Source organism: Cyphellophora attinorum, assembly GCF_001299255.1.
Source record: "Cyphellophora attinorum strain CBS 131958 chromosome Unknown Contig11, whole genome shotgun sequence".
NCBI lineage: Eukaryota > Fungi > Ascomycota > Eurotiomycetes > Chaetothyriales > Cyphellophoraceae > Cyphellophora > Cyphellophora attinorum.
Window position 1 is genome coordinate 543,674 of NW_017253239.1, and position 16,356 is coordinate 560,029.

At 54.3% G+C, this 16,356-nt stretch overlaps 8 protein-coding genes across 8 annotated transcripts; 2 read left to right on the forward strand and 6 right to left on the reverse strand.

The window, feature by feature from the left end:
- Window positions 1–554: 554 nt before the first annotated feature.
- On the reverse strand, window positions 555–1,604 carry AB675_10737 (Chromatin modification-related protein eaf3; the record flags this gene model as incomplete). The annotated part of the gene is made up of 2 exons (XM_018139527.1): window positions 555–1,380; window positions 1,435–1,604. The coding sequence occupies 2 exons, from the start codon at window positions 1,602–1,604 to the stop codon at window positions 555–557; spliced, it is 996 nt and encodes a 331-aa protein (XP_018000836.1).
- A 211-nt stretch (window positions 1,605–1,815) lies between these two features.
- Window positions 1,816–2,237, reverse strand: AB675_10738 (uncharacterized protein; the record flags this gene model as incomplete). The annotated part of the gene is made up of 2 exons (XM_018139528.1): window positions 1,816–2,109; window positions 2,208–2,237. The coding sequence occupies 2 exons, from the start codon at window positions 2,235–2,237 to the stop codon at window positions 1,816–1,818; spliced, it is 324 nt and encodes a 107-aa protein (XP_018000645.1).
- A 332-nt stretch (window positions 2,238–2,569) lies between these two features.
- AB675_10739 (uncharacterized protein) lies at window positions 2,570–3,564 on the forward strand (the record flags this gene model as incomplete). Its single annotated transcript, XM_018139529.1, has 2 exons — window positions 2,570–2,797; window positions 2,848–3,564. 2 exons carry the CDS (start codon window positions 2,570–2,572, stop codon window positions 3,562–3,564), a joined length of 945 nt encoding a protein of 314 aa, XP_018000698.1.
- Window positions 3,565–3,738: 174 nt separating this feature from the next.
- On the reverse strand, window positions 3,739–4,933 carry AB675_10740 (Fructose-1,6-bisphosphatase; the record flags this gene model as incomplete). Its single annotated transcript, XM_018139531.1, has 3 exons — window positions 3,739–4,273; window positions 4,333–4,743; window positions 4,794–4,933. The coding sequence occupies 3 exons, from the start codon at window positions 4,931–4,933 to the stop codon at window positions 3,739–3,741; spliced, it is 1,086 nt and encodes a 361-aa protein (XP_018000862.1).
- Window positions 4,934–5,710: 777 nt separating this feature from the next.
- Window positions 5,711–7,079, reverse strand: AB675_10741 (uncharacterized protein; the record flags this gene model as incomplete). The annotated part of the gene is made up of 3 exons (XM_018139532.1): window positions 5,711–6,659; window positions 6,707–6,881; window positions 6,926–7,079. 3 exons carry the CDS (start codon window positions 7,077–7,079, stop codon window positions 5,711–5,713), a joined length of 1,278 nt encoding a protein of 425 aa, XP_018000811.1.
- Window positions 7,080–7,882: 803 nt separating this feature from the next.
- AB675_10742 (putative magnesium-dependent phosphatase P8B7.31) lies at window positions 7,883–8,710 on the forward strand (the record flags this gene model as incomplete). The annotated part of the gene is made up of 1 exon (XM_018139533.1): window positions 7,883–8,710. The coding sequence occupies one exon, from the start codon at window positions 7,883–7,885 to the stop codon at window positions 8,708–8,710; it is 828 nt and encodes a 275-aa protein (XP_018000771.1).
- A 465-nt stretch (window positions 8,711–9,175) lies between these two features.
- Window positions 9,176–10,866, reverse strand: AB675_10743 (putative aminotransferase; the record flags this gene model as incomplete). The annotated part of the gene is made up of 5 exons (XM_018139534.1): window positions 9,176–9,458; window positions 9,506–10,053; window positions 10,077–10,126; window positions 10,407–10,597; window positions 10,742–10,866. 5 exons carry the CDS (start codon window positions 10,864–10,866, stop codon window positions 9,176–9,178), a joined length of 1,197 nt encoding a protein of 398 aa, XP_018000723.1.
- Window positions 10,867–13,187: 2,321 nt separating this feature from the next.
- Window positions 13,188–15,392, reverse strand: AB675_10744 (Plasma membrane fusion protein prm1; the record flags this gene model as incomplete). The annotated part of the gene is made up of 1 exon (XM_018139535.1): window positions 13,188–15,392. One exon carries the CDS (start codon window positions 15,390–15,392, stop codon window positions 13,188–13,190), a length of 2,205 nt encoding a protein of 734 aa, XP_018000678.1.
- Window positions 15,393–16,356: the final 964 nt, after the last annotated feature.

Sequence of the window (16,356 nt, forward strand, 5' to 3'; positions counted from 1 at the left end):
GAGCAGGCTGCGTTTTGGATAAACCTCACTTGAACGTCATCTCGTAGGAAACTTCTTTGCAGACTTTCTGGCCAGGGAGGGCGCTGCAGAAGTGTTGGCAATTTTCGAATTATGTGCTGGAGAGAACGCCCAGCTCTTGCTCCCATAACCTGGTGGGTCAGTTGAACCACAAGATTTTTGAGTCAGGGCGGGCTCTGAGGGGCTGGAACTGGTTGCGAAGATTGAGAGGCTGGACGTTTGGAAGGAGCCTCACTTGAGCCTCAAGTCGCAGAATCTAAACTCATCAGTTTGACCGCCAGGGAGGGCGCTGAGAGGAATCTGGCGGGTCAATTGAACCTCAGGATTTGCGAGTCAGGGCGGCCTCTGAGGGACTGGAACTGTTTTGAAGATCGAGCCAGGGCGGGCTCTGAGGGCTGGGCTTTTTCAAGATCAAGCCAGGAAGTTTGGGAGGAGCCTCACTTGAGCCTCAAGTCGCAGATTGAATCTATCGAAATTTGACCGCCAGGGAGGCCGCTGCGAGAAATCTGGCGCTCATTTCTTGTCCGAACAGCTTGTTAGCGCTGCACGGCCTCAGCGTACTCCCCGCCGGGTTTCTCATAGCGGGCGACAAAAAACTTCTCACTGTTGCGACTCAACCACGCACAGAACCGCTGCAGTTCCTCTTTCAGCCTTCCCACGCTCTGTACGTCCATATTCGTCTGTGCGATGATCTCCGGCATGTTTACCAGCATCCTCGCTAGATGTTCTGCACCGTAGCAATCCCCAGGACCCTTCCCTTCCCACTCCGGATACTTCCCGTTCGCGTTCTCCCAGAGTTTGCGCACTTCCGCTAGTTGAGCGCGTTCGTAGCGGTACAGGAGGATCTTGGGGAGGGATTTCTCGAAGTAGAGCTTCAGGCCGCAGCAGAGTTCGAGCAGGATGTCGGCGTCGGCGCTGCCGAGGCGGCGGTTGGGCGATTCGGCGGCGTAGTAGGTGTCGATTATGAAGTTTGCGGGGGCTTGTGAGGGAAGCGGAACTAGAAGCAATGACTTCGTAACATTTTCCCAGTCGTCCACAAGGAGGGCTTTGAGGTGGTCTGGGATTGAGAGGCGGATAGATGGCCGGTTGGTAAAGTGCTCTTCCTTCTCGAGGTCGTTGTCGTGTCGTTGTCGTTTGGTGCCGCGAGGAGGAGCGGATTGGTCGCGGTCTTGGGAGTCTCGATGGGATGCATTGTCGCTAGTTCCTTTAGTGGTCGGGCGGGCTTTGGAGGTGATGGTAGTGGTAGTTTGCTTTTTTGCGGCGGCGTTCTGGGCTTGTGCTTCGCGGCGGAGGTTGGCGGCGAGTTCTTTGTTGTCGTCGTTGAATTTGCGGAGGCGGGATTCGGTTACCCAGTCGTCCCATCTAAAGCAGGGTATGTTAGTGTCTGGTAGCTGTAGAATGGGGATTCAGGGCGACCTACGTGGCCTTCCAGCCTTGTAGTGCACCCGATACTCGTATGGACTTGTCTTGTCCTTGGGATCTATTCGCTTGAGTTCTAGTATCTTTGCCTCGTACAGGAGTTCGCCATGGAAACACAGTGTCTTTTCGTCCTTGGCGTACTGTGGTTTCGAGTCGGTTGAGGGCATCTTGGCGGTCTGTGTGATATGATTTCGGATATCTATGAAGGCCGCCTGATTGGTGTCAGATGTCGCCTATGAATTGCACAGCAGAAGTTGGATGTGAAGCAGAAGTGACGAAGATTCAAAGCAGAATAGCGCGTTTACTAGTGAGGGCGTCTTGGCAAAAGTCGACGCCTAAAACTAGGACGCGCTCACCAAAACTTACGCGTTGGTTGCCTTATTTCCTCGTCCTCCTTCCCACCCACAAGAGCCCACCCACAACCAAGACCAGAAGCGAAAGCGCAACCAGAAGACTTCGGTGAGTCTCCTCCTCCTGCTGCTGTTGCTGTTCTTCCTCCTCGCCCCCAGCGCCACCAGCCTCGTCGGCGAATCTGTCCGGCGCGCGCTCCCGCTCCCTCGCTCCCTCCCTGGTCATGCTCCGGCTTCTCCGGCTTGGGCCGGCAAGCTCGGACAGGGGAAAGAGAGGGAGCGGTCGCGCCGCGCCTCGAAGAGGTTCTGGAGTTGGAGAGGGCTGTAGGATTGTTATTAGAGGTCACTCGGTTCAGTCTCATTGAGCCTTGAGATCTTGTCGTTCACTCGAGTCTCACTTTTGCCTGAGGGCTAACTTACTGGGCTGAAGCTGGGCTGGTGGGTGACCATGGTGCAGTGAATGGGCGCTAGTGAAGGTGCTGTAGTGAATGTGCTGTGTGAATGGCGTGCAGTCACTGGTGTGAGGTGAATTTTGGATGGTGAATGAGGTGCAGCAATTGAGTGATTGAATTGGTTTGACTATTGACTCATTTTCAAGATCTGGTGTTTGGGAGGACGCTGTGGTGACCAAATTTTGAACTTCCAACGCCCATATTGGGCAGATGCTGCTAAACCACCTCGATGCAAGTCTAGAATCTTGTTACTGACCATTCTACCTGCCAGAAAGCCACAGACCACCCCATACCACGGCCATTGTGAGCAGCCCACACACCACCATCAGCATGCCACCGCCAGGACCCCCAAGCGAATTCCAAATCCTCAACCGCTACCTCCTGCAACCCTCCTCCCTCCCCACCATCCTCCCCTACAAGGCCTTCCTCGCCTCTTTCCCACACATGTCCGCAACGATGTCTCCCTGGCCAAATCCCTCCGGAAACTCTACACGGACCTACAAGCACAGCGAAGCCATGTGCTCGACAGCGTCAAATCGAATATCAGGTGGGAGTGCAGTAAGGAGGGCACGATTCTGGCGCGGTTGTGGAGGGAGACTGCACGGGAGATGGATGGTGGTGATGACGGGCAAATGATTGTTGACCTGAGGAGGGAGCCCAGCGTCGAGCTTGAGCTGAGCGGGCGGCGGAAGCGGAAGCGGATGCATGATGCCGAGGAGTTGGACAGCAGCGATGAAGACGATGAGGAGGTTGAACAGGGAGCTAACCGCGGTACGAGACGAAGCACACGCCCGACCTCACGAGGAGCCTCATCAACCACATCTACCTCTATACCTCAACGATCACGACGACCTGAGACCGAAAATGGAGACGACGATGACCAGAACGACGAGGACGAAGACAACTCAGACAACAACGGCTCAGAGTCTGAGGCCGACTCAGAGCAGGAGATACCGGAGTCCCCTTCCTCCTCACCACCACCAGAGCAGTCGTCCCCTCCACCCGTTCTCGACGCCCAGAAAATCGATCAGCTACTCGACACAGCCTTCCACGGCCCTCGCGGCCTCGCACTCCCAAGCTCTTATCACGAGCAAGCACAGCCTTTCCACACTAAGTCATCGCTGCTCGCCGCGATGCAGTCCGCCGTTTCCGCCCTCGAAACCGAGATCACCCAATTCAACGAAGAGTCAGACTCGCTGATGGCCAGCATGAAGGAGACCGTGGGCGGGCTGAGCGATCTACGCTATGGCAAGTTTGCGAACGAATCACTTGCTGCGGAAGTCAAAGAGGCGCTGAAGGGCCTGAGTGGCATCGCTGCGCAGTGAGAGCTTATGAGAGGGCTAGCAGCGTCTTACACAAACGAAGCAGGGAATACAATTCATAAAAGGCACGCATGCGCTCGGATAACGGGGATCCCATGGTTGCGAAGAGAGCACGGAGATTGAAGATGTGCTGACTGTTGATACGGCAGCTGTCGTTCCATACAATAAGTACCCAACCTACTTATGCGCCTCCAGCACCTTCTCAATCTCCTTCTCACTCCCCATAAAAATCCCACTCCGATCATGTATCCCCTCCGGCTTCACCTCCATCATCCGCTTCATGTTACTATCCACCGCCTTACCGCCCGCATTCTCCATCACCATCGCCATCGGCGCACACTCATACAAAATCCGCAGTTTTCCTTTCGGACTCTTCTTGTCCGCCGGGTACGCGAAAATTCCTCCATACAGCAACGTCCGGTACGCGTCTGCAACCATAGACCCGATATATCGGGACGAGTAGGGCTTGAATTTGGACGGGTCGGGGTGGGAGTCAGAGGGGGATTTGAGCGAGTTGAAGTAGGAGACGGTTTTGGGCTGCCAGTAGAGCGAGTTGCCTTCGTTGACGGAGTAGATGGCGCGGGATTTGGGGATGGACATGTTGGGGTGGGTGAGGATGAATTCGCCGAGGGCGTTGTCGAGGGTGAAGCCGTTGACCGTGCCGCCGCGCATGGTGATGACTAGTTGGGCGGAGGCGCCGTACATTGTGAAGCTGGGGAAGAGGTTAGTATAGGCTGATCTGGGGTTTTCAGAAGGGGAGGAATGGCTTACCCAGCCGCCACGAGCTCTGTGCCGGGCATGCACAGATCTTCCACACTGGGCCGTGCGCCGCTCTCGACCACGCTGTCTGGCAGTCTCATGATGCTGAAGATCGTGCCGACTGAGACGCCTGCGTCTAGATTGCTGGAGCCGTCGATGGGGTCGCAGGCGACTACATAGCGTGCTTTTGGGTGCTCGTCGAAGTAGATGACCTGTTCCTCCTCTTCCGAAATCAGAGCTCGACAGCGACCGGAGCCACGCATGGCGGAGATGAAGAGGTCATTGGAGATGACGTCGAGCTTCTTCTGGTCATCGCCCGTCGTGTTCGAGGAGCCAGCTAGGCCTGTCAGGTTGATGAGGGTGGCTCGGCGGATGTAGTAGGCGATGGACTTGAAGGAGAACTGGAGGGCGTGGCAGAGGAGTCTGTAGAGGAGAAGTTAGCGGGAGCGTGCTAGGGAGGGCTCTGAACATACGTGAAGTCACCGGTCGCTTCTCGATGCTTGACTTGCTCTTCTGTCAAGTGTCTTGTGAGGGTGATGATGTCGTAGTTGATGGCTTCTGCGCCGACGCCGGTCTCGCCGTTGCCGTTGGCCTTAGTGCCGTTTGTGGCCATGGTGGGTGGATGGATGGATGGCTGCTGTGCTGCAATGTATAGATCTGTAATTGCTCGCGGGGTGGTCGACGGCGAGGGCAGTGTGATTGCAAGGACGAAGCACGAGGACACGATCAGACCTCGGTTCAAAGGAGACGAAAGCGTGGTCGTTTCACGATTCAGGAACAGCAGATGATATCACACAGGGTTGGAGCAAGAAAGGGAAGTAGGTTCGGAAGTGGTCGTGCAGTTCCTTTTACATCAGTGTACCGTCGAGGTCTTCCCGACGTGGATCATCAACAATACCTAGCTGCCCGTTTGCAACCGGGCGGGCGCTTCGGTACTTTCGCGTTCACTACCGAAGCAATCGAATCGTCAGCAAAGTTTTGTGATGGGAGCTGGAGCACGATGAATTGGAGAGGGAACGACACGGGCATCAGCCCCGCGAAGAGGCACACAAAGAGGTGGGGTTCGCATGTGCTCTTTCCGTGCCAAGGTCGTGACCGCCTCCGAGTCTGCCCGAGTGCCTGCTCTTCATTATCATTCTACCGCTCACAGATGATCGTGGCTCTGTTCGATGTGTTACACAAGACGAAGGCCTTGCACTGACAGTCCGTCATCTTCCGATCAGGTTATTGCTTGCTATTATAGGCGTTGAGATCCTCGATAGGGACCCCGGCCTTCTCGACGCACAGATGGCTAAGTACATTCCCGGTTGCCCTTCCCATCACACACGAGAAAGACACTCGACGCCACCCATGGTACTTATAAAACAAGATGCTGAAGCCCACGCGTGCCTCAACGCTGGCCCCGTGACTCCGGCACAGAACCCATGAGCTCGCTCACCACCGTGTTTCGATTAGGATAGGGAATGGCTACCCCGGGTAGCTCACTAGCTCTGTTGGGGTCATACCAGCTGCGATCAACCATGGAGTCGCTCGGATAGGGCGGAGGATCTCTCACTGTTGGCAGTTGATGGACGTGGTTGCTCGAGAAGGCCTTGTACGCTGATGTGCCAAGACTTGTGAACGAAGGTTGTGTGGATAGTCGTCCGATCTCATCTGAGTTCAATGATGAAATCGCAGCCGAGAAGTGAGATTTATCGTTTGGAGCAGGCGACAAACTAGGTGACGATACAGGTGAGACTGGGCCATTTGTGCCTCGAGATGGTGGCAAGGTCTGGTCCGATGGATTTGCTTTAGGTGTCCCACCTGGTGCTGGCTCTGCATCCTTCTCAACTGCACCTGTTGGGGGCGGAAATGGCAGCGGCAACGGTCCAACCGGACCCTCGTTGCCCATTGTACTGACTCGTGCGTGGTTCTCTTGCTTCGTCTTGCGATGGGATCTAATCCATAACATGACTGCGATGACGACGGCCAGCAAAGCGACGCAGCCACCCGCTATGCCCCCTATTGCTGCAGCTGGGATCCGGCTTGAGCTTCCTGAGCTTTGCGATGGCAGGACAGCACCTCCTCCCGTAGCGGATGTCAAAGCACTTGTTGGCCTAGGCGAGGTTCTGGAGAGTGACTTAGAACTACTGGAACTAGTTCTCGTTGGTCCTGTCGTAGGATCCGTGGCGGAGTCACTAACGCTGGTGCTGGAGTAGTCGCTTGCCGGAGTGATGGGGTCGGCCGAGTTATATCCCAACTCGAGCTTTTCGTGGGCTTCGCTCATACATGTCCATGCCGTAACATGTAGGTCTGTCCAGCTCAGTTGAACGCAATGTGGACGATCCGGGTAGTCCTCACTGCGTTGTTAAGTATAAGATCAGGCGCTGGAGATAAAGTTCCTTACCAGTACAATTCGTTGTCTCTTCCCTTGTTTCCGTTATCGTAACATTTAGTCGAATATAAGCAGGAGAGCTCAGTGGAGGGATTCACGCCGCAGACTCCAAACACGCTTTCATCTGGTGGGTTGGCTCCGATTCCACACTGGCAACTTGTGCCACATGTATAGGTTGACTCCCGATCTAGTAGCGTCAGAATCATGCCGAGAGCACGTTGCAACACTTACTATCGCTATCTCTGAAGTAACCACAAGTGACCAGGTCTGTATTCCAAGTGTAAGATTCATCTTGTTGATCTTGTCGAGGCTTCAGAAATGCAGTCGAGTGCGGTAGCTCGGCGCGACGAGTGATGGAGGCTAGCTCGGCGCTTGATTCGTCCATCCTGTAATGCAGTAGAAAAGTGATTGACTATGCTGATGAGTGGGAAAGGGCGTTCTTTTGTCCTCTAACACACTGTACCTACCTCACGTAGCACCTACCTCTTGCGCCTTGGCACAATCAAGATCTGTCTCGGAAGGGCATCAGGACCAACACATCCCCGCCAATATATCAATATTGGCCACGCTGCATGCGGCTTGCGCTGGAGATCGTTGCTCGAGCACTTGTCATGAGGCCCAGGCCTGGGCCACAACAGCATTCTGGGAACAAGCATCATGACTGATCCGGTCGACGGGCCAGATTGACCTGACTCGTGACATGTCGAAAACGGTCTTGCCCAGCAAGTAGCTTTGACCGTTGCTTCTTCTCTGGGCTTTTGTATTTAGTCACCAGACGTTAGCAAGAAGCGCGTCGTGCTATCGAAAAGTCGCATTCGGTGGCTAGGATGACAACTCCGTAAAGCTCGAAAAGACACCTTACAAAACCTCAGCCTGGGAGGACTTTGGTTCAGCCTTATCCCAATCAACGTCATGCAGCGATCACAAAAGCCCAACCTTTACTCGCCTTGTACGCCCTGAACTCTCTTCTCTGTGTCACTATAGACAGATTGATATATGCGCCGTAATCTGCTTCGACCGCTCCGCACGACTAGCACCTTCCTCCTCGCCTCCTTCGCCTTTCTCACTCACGACGTCCCAGCCGCCACATACTCGTCCATTCCTCTAACGGCAATTTGTCCCAGGTCCACCAATTCTCCTTCCACATTATCACTTTCTTCAACCGCCGAGTCCAGATTCTCCGCCATCATGCCAAAGAAGTCGCTCTTCTCGGCACCATCCAATCAACCAGGCTCCACGACCCCAATTCCTGTTCCTTCGACATTCCTCGACGGGCATCCTCTCCCGGCCCTACTCGTCTTCGACCTGGACTACACTCTTTGGCCCTTCTGGGTAGACACGCATTGCACGCCGCCACTCAAGCCCGCCAACTCGTCCTCCAGCAAATCCAAGTCTAAGTCCAAGTCTGGAGATGTATCGGATGTCAATACCGCCATGCTTGACGCCTACAACGAATCATTCAGCTTCTACGCCGAGGTCCCTACCGTTCTTGCCGCTGCGAGAGCACGAGGAGTACTGATGAGCGTAGCAAGTCGGACGCATGCGCCCGATCTGGCGGGGCGAATGTTGCGTGGTCTCTATGTTCCGCCACTACAAGCCCAGGAGACTGACGGTGAAGTTGAGGACTCTTCCAGCGGAGCAAGTCAATTCCATGAATACGGCACTTCACAGCAACAAGCCCAACAAAAGCGCATATCCGTCTCGGACCTACTTCGCAAGGAGCCTTCCACGTCCCCTGCCCGGAGGGGCCTCGACTTCTTCGCCGCCCCACAGATGTACCCAGGCAGCAAAGTCACACACTTCATCAACATCCAAAAGTCAGTCCTAGCTGCTGGAGGCAAAGAGATAGCATTCTCAGACATGGTCTTCTTCGACGATGAGTTTAGAAATCACGATGTCGAGAAGGAGCTGGGAGCCACCTTTGTGCTAGTGAGGGACGGAGTAACGGTGGCGGAAGTGGACCGGGGCATCAGAGAGTGGCGGCGAAGAAGAGGGCTGTCTGGCGGAAGTAGGTGAGCTCAATTGGACCGAATGCGAGGTGAAATTTTAGAGGCACGATTCCTGCACTGAGATAGCGTTGGCGTCCTCCTGGTATCGTTATACTTGGTACAGCGTGCTATAGATCATCAGCAAGTCTTTCTGGTCTTCAAGTCCGCTATCGAATGTGCGCGATGTCAACATGATATCGAATTGCCTAGGCCTTCGTAGGTCTCGCTGAGTAGGCGCCCACAGTACACTCACTTCCGTTCCATTATCTAGGTAAGCAATATGGGATATTGGGGGCAGTCGCGTTGGTGATTATGTTGAGGAATCATGGTATTCTTAGAATCACCTCCAGGGAGGCCTCTGCGTCGAAAAGTCGACAATTACAAAATGGCACTGAAGTCACCTTCTCTCTTGCTTGAGCGTCACTTTGGCGTCACTGACTAAAAGTCGGACCTGATTTTTTCCATGCTAGGGAGGTCTCTGTAACGAAAGCATTCACACCATCCACTTCTTTAGCCCTCTCAGGCGGTCTTTGGCAGTCTCTAGCACGTCGTCGTTCTTGCAGACCGCGAACCGCAACCAGTCTTCGGCTAGATGAGCTCGTTCGTCCGTGTAGAATTCCGTTGGGGGAATCGCCGCTACGCCCAGCTCAACGATCAGAAACCAGCTCATCTTGAAATCCCTCGGGCGGTCTTTGACCTGTGGTGGGAAGTCGTACCCTTCTGGCAGCTTCACTTTCGTCAGGTTGGCCAGCACGAAGTACCCTCCCTCGGGAATGCTGTAGGGGATTCCTAATTCGTCGAACACTTTGCAGAAGCGTTGAACCTTGCCTTGCATCTCTGTGACGGCGGAGTCCAGAAGCCGTTCTTGTCTGCCTCCTCGAAGCCGATGGCTGCAGCTTCCTGAAGCGGAGAGACGGAGGAGTAGCAGATGCGGGTGTGTGCGGCGGCGACGTATTTGATTAGTTGGGGCGGGCCGATCAGGTAGCCTACGCGCCAGCCCGTGGCGTAGAAGTTCTTGCCGGCGGAGCCGACTGTGATGGTGATCTCGGCGAGTTCAGGGGATAAGGTGGCGATGCGGGTGAAGGGGACGTAGTATAGCCGGTCGTAGACTTCGTCGGAGAGGATGAGGACTTTGTGCTTAAGGCAGAGGTCGCCGATGCGGGTGAGTTCGTCTTTGGAGAAGACTTTGCCGATGGGGTTGTGGGGTGTGTTGATGACGATCATCTTGGTTTTGGCGTTGAAAGTGGATTCGAGAGTGTCCCAGTCGATGGTCCAGTTGGCGGCGGAGGACGTGCGTGTGGCGCCGTTTTTGGGAGGTTGGAGGGGAACGTAGCGGATGGTGCCGCCGGGCATCTCGATGTTGGAGAGGTACTGGTCGAAGAAGGCTCGAAGACGATGACTTCGTCGCCTGGTTCGATGAAGCCCATGAAGGCGCTGAGCATGCCTGGTGTTGGGGTCAGTTATGGTTGGGTGAAGAGTGTGGCAAGCTGTAACAAGAAGTCGTGAGCGTTTTCTACAGTTGGAGCCGCAAATCCGACAGCGCCCTCCCTGGCCAGAAAGCCCGAGGTACTTCTTTCCCACAAAGTGACGCTCAAGTGAGGCTCATCCGAATTATGTTGAGCAACCAGCAAGAGAAAATCACACCACCAGTGCTCTCCCTGGCTAGAAATGCGGAGAACGCCCACGACCTGTTATCACAGACTGGATGGATGGGCTGCGCTTACCTTCATTGGCGCCGGTGGTGATGGTGACTTCGGTCTCGGGGTCAAGCTTCCTGCCGAAGAATGGCGAGTAGGCGTCTGCCAGGGCTTTCTTCAACCGCGGCCGACCTTTGGTGGGCGAGTATTGATTACATTCGACTCTGTCGAGGGCGCTCTTGGCGGCGTCGAGTATGAATCTGGGTGGGTTATAGCCGCTGCATGTATGTTAGATATCGGTACTCCACGCAGACAGGCAGGTTGTGACTAAAGGGACTGAACGTTTTGGGTTTCTCGGCCAGGGAGGGCGCTAATGGGGAAACGCCCAGTACTCAGTGACAACCTGAAGGGCGACGACTTACAAGAAGCCTTGTCCCATATTGACTATGGGCTGCTTTGGCGAAGCAGCAGCCGCCTCATTGACAATTGACCAGACATCTGGCTTCTGTCCCGCGACTCTCTTGGCTGGCTTGAACTTCTCATCCATCTTTGCGGTCGCAGAAAGGAACCTCGGCTGGTTGAGTGTGGCAGAGGTCAAGCGCAATGGCTTCCGAGTTACTAGTCGGCGACAGGGACTTGCGGAAGCGACGAAAAGACTCATGAGGATGACATCGATACGCCTTTCTGCAGGAGAGCAAGCTTATGTCCTTCAGGATTGGTCGAAAATATTTTTGTCAAGAGTAAGCGCGAACGGCGTCGATTTGGAGAATGACGCAATTCCTCCACCCCACGGGACTGCCCCCAATATCCCATATTGCCTACCTAGGTAATGGAACGAAAATGAGAGTCTACTCAGCGATACCTACGAAGGCTTAGGCAATAGGGTAACGTGATGACAGCGAGCACATTGGATAGCCACTCGTAGCCCGATGCCGCCGCCGAGGGGACCGAAATCGATCTAGTTACCCGGTCTCCCCAGGACCTCCTTGAGGCTGAGTCATCCGGTCTCGTAAAAGTCTTCTGATCGGTGCGCCAACTGTTCTTTCGAAGAGACCACGCACGCGCAGACGCAGGAGACTAATACGCTGCTGGAGAAGTCCAACAGCATCACTTCAGGTGAATCGGGCATGATAGGTCCGAAGCACCGAGACGCGGATGGCCATCCGGTCTAACGAGAGTCCTTTCTGATGGCTACGTCGTCCGGTCGTGCGAAGCGACGACGTTGGACGGGCAGGTGCGTTTGCCACCGCCCAATCGCTCCTGCTGCAGGGATGCGCCTGGCGAGGCAGGTACGAGTGCTGTACATGGGTGTCTCCTGGCGCACAAAGTGCCTTGTGTAGGCTAGGCAGGTGCAGGGATCGTCAACCGGTTGCTCCTGCCCAGGGAGGCCTTTGCGTGGCAGGTGCGTTCGCTGTTAGCCGATTGGTCTTGCTACAGAAGAGGCCGCAGGCAAGAAGGTCGAAAGAAGGATGTCACAGCAAGCGGCTGCCAATGGCATGAATCGGAAGGATTTATCTCAGACAGGGCAGGCCCTACAGCAATGTCGGGCATGAAGTCCCACGGACGCGGCTACAGGCGTGCCCAAGGGCGACTACCACGGACAGAATGTCAGAGCACGAGCAAGGAATGAAGCTGAGCAGAATAGAGGAAGGTGTTCTTTTGTCAGACTAGATTTTCATTCTCATTCTCAGTAAACTACTTCTAGGAAAAGGCGATTGCTTTCGTAAGGAACGTCGTTTGCGCCGTCACCCCGTGAGGCGGCAAGCGCATGATCGCCTTGGAAAGAAATATCCAGTCCACGGCTTTTTTCTTGTGTTTGTAGTATCCCTCCAAACCCTGACTGCTCACATACACCCACCAACACCAGGCCCGGTATGCGAGGGCGAGAGCGGCGGAGAGCTATCGGGGGATGGGCGGGATCTTCCACTTGCTCTTTGCTTCCGTGGGGAACGACCAGGAAGGCAAAAAGCTGCATGGGCTCCTTCTTTCGTTCGGTCCTGTCCGTCATACACACCTCGGGTCCCAAGCGTAAGGTATGGCGGTACCTTCTCCAAGGATCAGGCACTGCCAACGGCGTTGGAATCCGAGCTCGATGTAGGCCCCACGGAAAAAGGGGTGCTCTCAACATCAGCGCCACTTCCAGCATATTCATTCGATGTTCCCTCGAGAACACTGCTCCGTGATACAAAGACCACTTCGTCTCCGAGAGTCCCGTAGCCTCCTTTCGCATCCGCATTTCCCACAGAATGAGGAAAGGCGCAGGCTCAGGGGCATCAGGGACTATGATCGTAATAAAAAAAAAGACTTATCGTTCCACTCCGACACGCATCTCCGACTGCGATAAATGCACCGGGTCCGCAAATCCAACAACACGAAACCTTTTCTGTGTACACTCCTCGCCACAAACTCCTTCGCCCCGAGGGCGAAGAAAGGAGAGCAAGGGCGCAACGGCCATATGCATAGCAACTCGAGGGGACGAGGGCCGTTGAAAGGTCGGGGGATAAGGGACGCTAGTCAACCCCTCCGAGAAGGAATCGACTCCAGTGCGCCGGAAGAAGGGACAAGGGAAGGAACTCTAGTCCCTCGGTTCTCTGCTCTCACACAGAGCATTCAACACTTCGACATAAACACGTCGCTGACCTTAAGCCTGCAACGAGTAACTTCCGATTTTCGGTATTGTTTGGGTATCAAAAGGGATACCATCAACTCGATCGCAGATATGTTGCTTGCGTTCGCTCCTGGAATCGCGTAGATTTCCAGATATGGTTCAACATTCCATGCAGAGAGGTAGATTGTGTGATTTTGTGCTTTGCTTTCCAATTATTGTTCACTTGTCTTCGACTAGATGTCGTAATTCATGTGTTTGCTTCAGATGAAGCCGCCATTCTTCTCATTGCTACTGCTGGGGTCTTCGAAGGGATTCTTAGAGTCCGCATAATGGTGCTCATCGGGGCTGTGCCTCGACAGTGGCGCTTTCGCCACTGCAGCAGGCTCGTACTCCGGCGCAGGATCATTGTGAAACTGAGACTGGCGCTTCTCAGTGGCTGGCGCCGGGGTCTGATTGTCATTCACAAAGCGATCCTGATCGTCGCTTCGAAAGTCGGTTGTCGATCCGCTAGAAGCGGACAGACCACCACCTTCGCCTCTGGTCTTGAACTTATTGAATCGAGCGCGGTAGAATGCAGCGCCGATCCCGCAGAGACAGACGAAGACGTAGAGCGCCAGAATGACAGATGCAATGACTGCTTCGGTACGAATTCCACTTTCGAAGAAGCTGACAACACGGTCCACAGCGCCAGTGATCTTGTCTGACGCTTTGTCGTTTGGCTCAGCTAGGAAGGACTGGTCGTTGTCGCCTGACAGGCTAGCCAACGCTCCAACGGAGAAAGTGTCGTTTGGCAGAGTTGGGAAGTTGATGTGCGCGTTGTCGTGGACCCAGGTCATGGCTTTCTGGATGCCTTGAACCTTGAGCAGAATCAGGCAGTTCAGAACTTCCTGAATGGGGTCGCGGAGAGGAGTCTTGCCGAATGCTGTGTCAAGGACTTTATTCGTCTCGTCAACAAACACATTGATCGTGTTGTTCACAGCTTCGGTCGCGGTACCCACCCACCCGAGCATGTCGTTGTTGATGTCGTCGCTGGCAGTCCGGATGGCAGCATTGGTAGCAATCTGCCATTGGTCCGAGGCGTTGGTTAGTTGTGCGACGACTTTGTCAGCGAAAGCGCCAACCTGGTTCGACAGCTCGGGGACTTTGCCTTTGATGGCCTGCAGTAGGATATACTGGCAGAGGCAGGAGAAGAGACCTGCAATAGCGAGACAGAGGACGAAAAGGGCCGCATCCGTGGTCGCGTAGGCTACAGCCCAGCGCGTCAGATTTTGGCCACGGGTCGCAGTCCTGATCATCTCTGGCTCAGCGGGGACACCAGCAAGTTTGAGGCCGGCAGATGAGGTATATGGTCGGGAGACAAGGTAGACGACGTCCATAGAGTCTGTCGCTCCGTCTCCAACCAAGCGGCTGCGCTCTTGCTGATGTCGCCATCTTCGAATCTCGCGCATCGCCATGGGAACCATCGCGAGTATAGCAGCCACGACGAGTACACCGATGAAGATCTTCTGTGCAAGGCTGGCCATCGCGCTGAGCTTGTTGAAGAAGTCCTCGATGCCTTCATCGTCAGAGCAGAAAGTCATTAGCTCCTTCGGAGGGACAGGTAGCAAAGAATCATTGAACTTGTAGGTGCCGAGGTTCTGGTCGATGACCTTCTTGACTTCCTCAAAAGGTAGTCTGATGACAGATTCGGTGACGTTCTTGACTTGGGCGAAAGACGGCAGAGAACTGTTGAGCTTCTGCAGATCAGCAGTAAGCTCGGGTGGCAGCTTGAAGTTCTTGAGCTGGTCCGTCGACTTTGTGATGTCTGGGATCTTCGGGAGGTTGATGGTGGGTCCAATAATGCTACCACTCAATACTTTCGTGGCGGCATTGTAGGCATCCGTGAAGCCTTTCATGGCATCGCCAATCTCTCCACCAATCTTTCCACCAAGATTGTTGATGTCCTTTTGAGCGCCATCAACAACGCCAATGGCAGATCGCAGACTTCCAGTCACAGCAAAAGTGATCAGGCAGAGGTAAGTGTTTGTCATCATGCCGATTACAAACACCACTATTTCCTCCACTGCCGTCACACTTAGCGTCGACATTGACATCAGTCCATTGACAGATTTGTTGATTCCAGCAGCAGTAAGCCGATTGACTCCAGTAGACATGTAATGAGGCATTGAAGCCATAGCAGAGCCCATGGCTTCAACATCGGAGCAAGCAGATAGGGCCTCTCTCTTCGCCGAGGCGATATGGTCGTTAATACCCTGGATAGCGAGCAGGGTTCGTGCAAGAACAAGTAGGATGAGGATGGTCCATCGGTTGATCCAGACTTGCGAAAGTCGGGCTCGGAGACCAAGGTAGGGTGTTTCGGAGGGTGCAGTGTGTGGATGTAACCGAGGTGGGTCTTGTTTGGAGTAGTATTCTCGCATCTCATGACTGCCGGCAGGCATAGACGGAGGCAAAGGGTGGCCAGACATGGCGAGAAGCGGATGTCAGGGAATTATCTGTGTAGTAGCAGTAAGCTTCTGTGGTCGCGATTGTATGTGGCTGTCGCGAAAGGCAATAAGGCCGTCAAGGCTGCAGGAACGAACAGAGGGTGTTCTCGAAGACCATGCAATGCAACGCAACGATCGACGTCGATAAAGAAATGAAAGAACGAACGAGGCAACAAAGGAGAATCGTGGCAATGACAAAGGAAATGGTAGAGGATAGAACAGGAACAATAAGGCTGTTGAGGCCGTTGACAATGACAATGACAATAGCTGGGCGAACGGACAATAAAATGTGAATAACCAGGAAATGGGCGAAGCTTACCGCATTCCAAACAGACATCCATCTTCCGCCACCGGCAGGGCGCCAGCGAGAGCCCGTCGCACGGCATCTGGTATTCGAGATTGAGTTCCATATACCATGGACGAGCCTGCGGCAGTATCGTCGTCCAGCTCACTGTCGTGTGGTAGACCGTGAATGCACTCTTGCTTAGGCGCCGAGCCAAGAATGAAACAGCGAGCAGGCAAGAGCTTCCAGCCAACCACCTCCAAATCGCGCTTGAAATTGAAACAAAAGATCCCCATCGTCGTAGAACCGATAAAGAAACTTCCGTAGGCTTCGCGATCTGATAAATGCCGTCCTTTGGTCCAGAAGGCTCCGGGCGCGTCCACTTCACACGACCATGGTCATTCCGTCGAGGCTTCGATCTGTTGGGAGGCAGCGCAGCTGTAAATCCGCACTACCTAAAATTTGTCTAGATGAAGGCCTGACGGAATGACCATGTTGGCGACGAGGCACGATGGACGCGCACAACGATACTTTTGCCGTGTCTACAAGAAAGAACAGATGGTTTTGCGACAGCGAGGTCGCATTAGAAGTGGCGCTGATCCGAAATCTTGGAAGTTGGAACGTGGCTGACGGACCTTAGCGAGATTTGCAGCCAATCAGGCA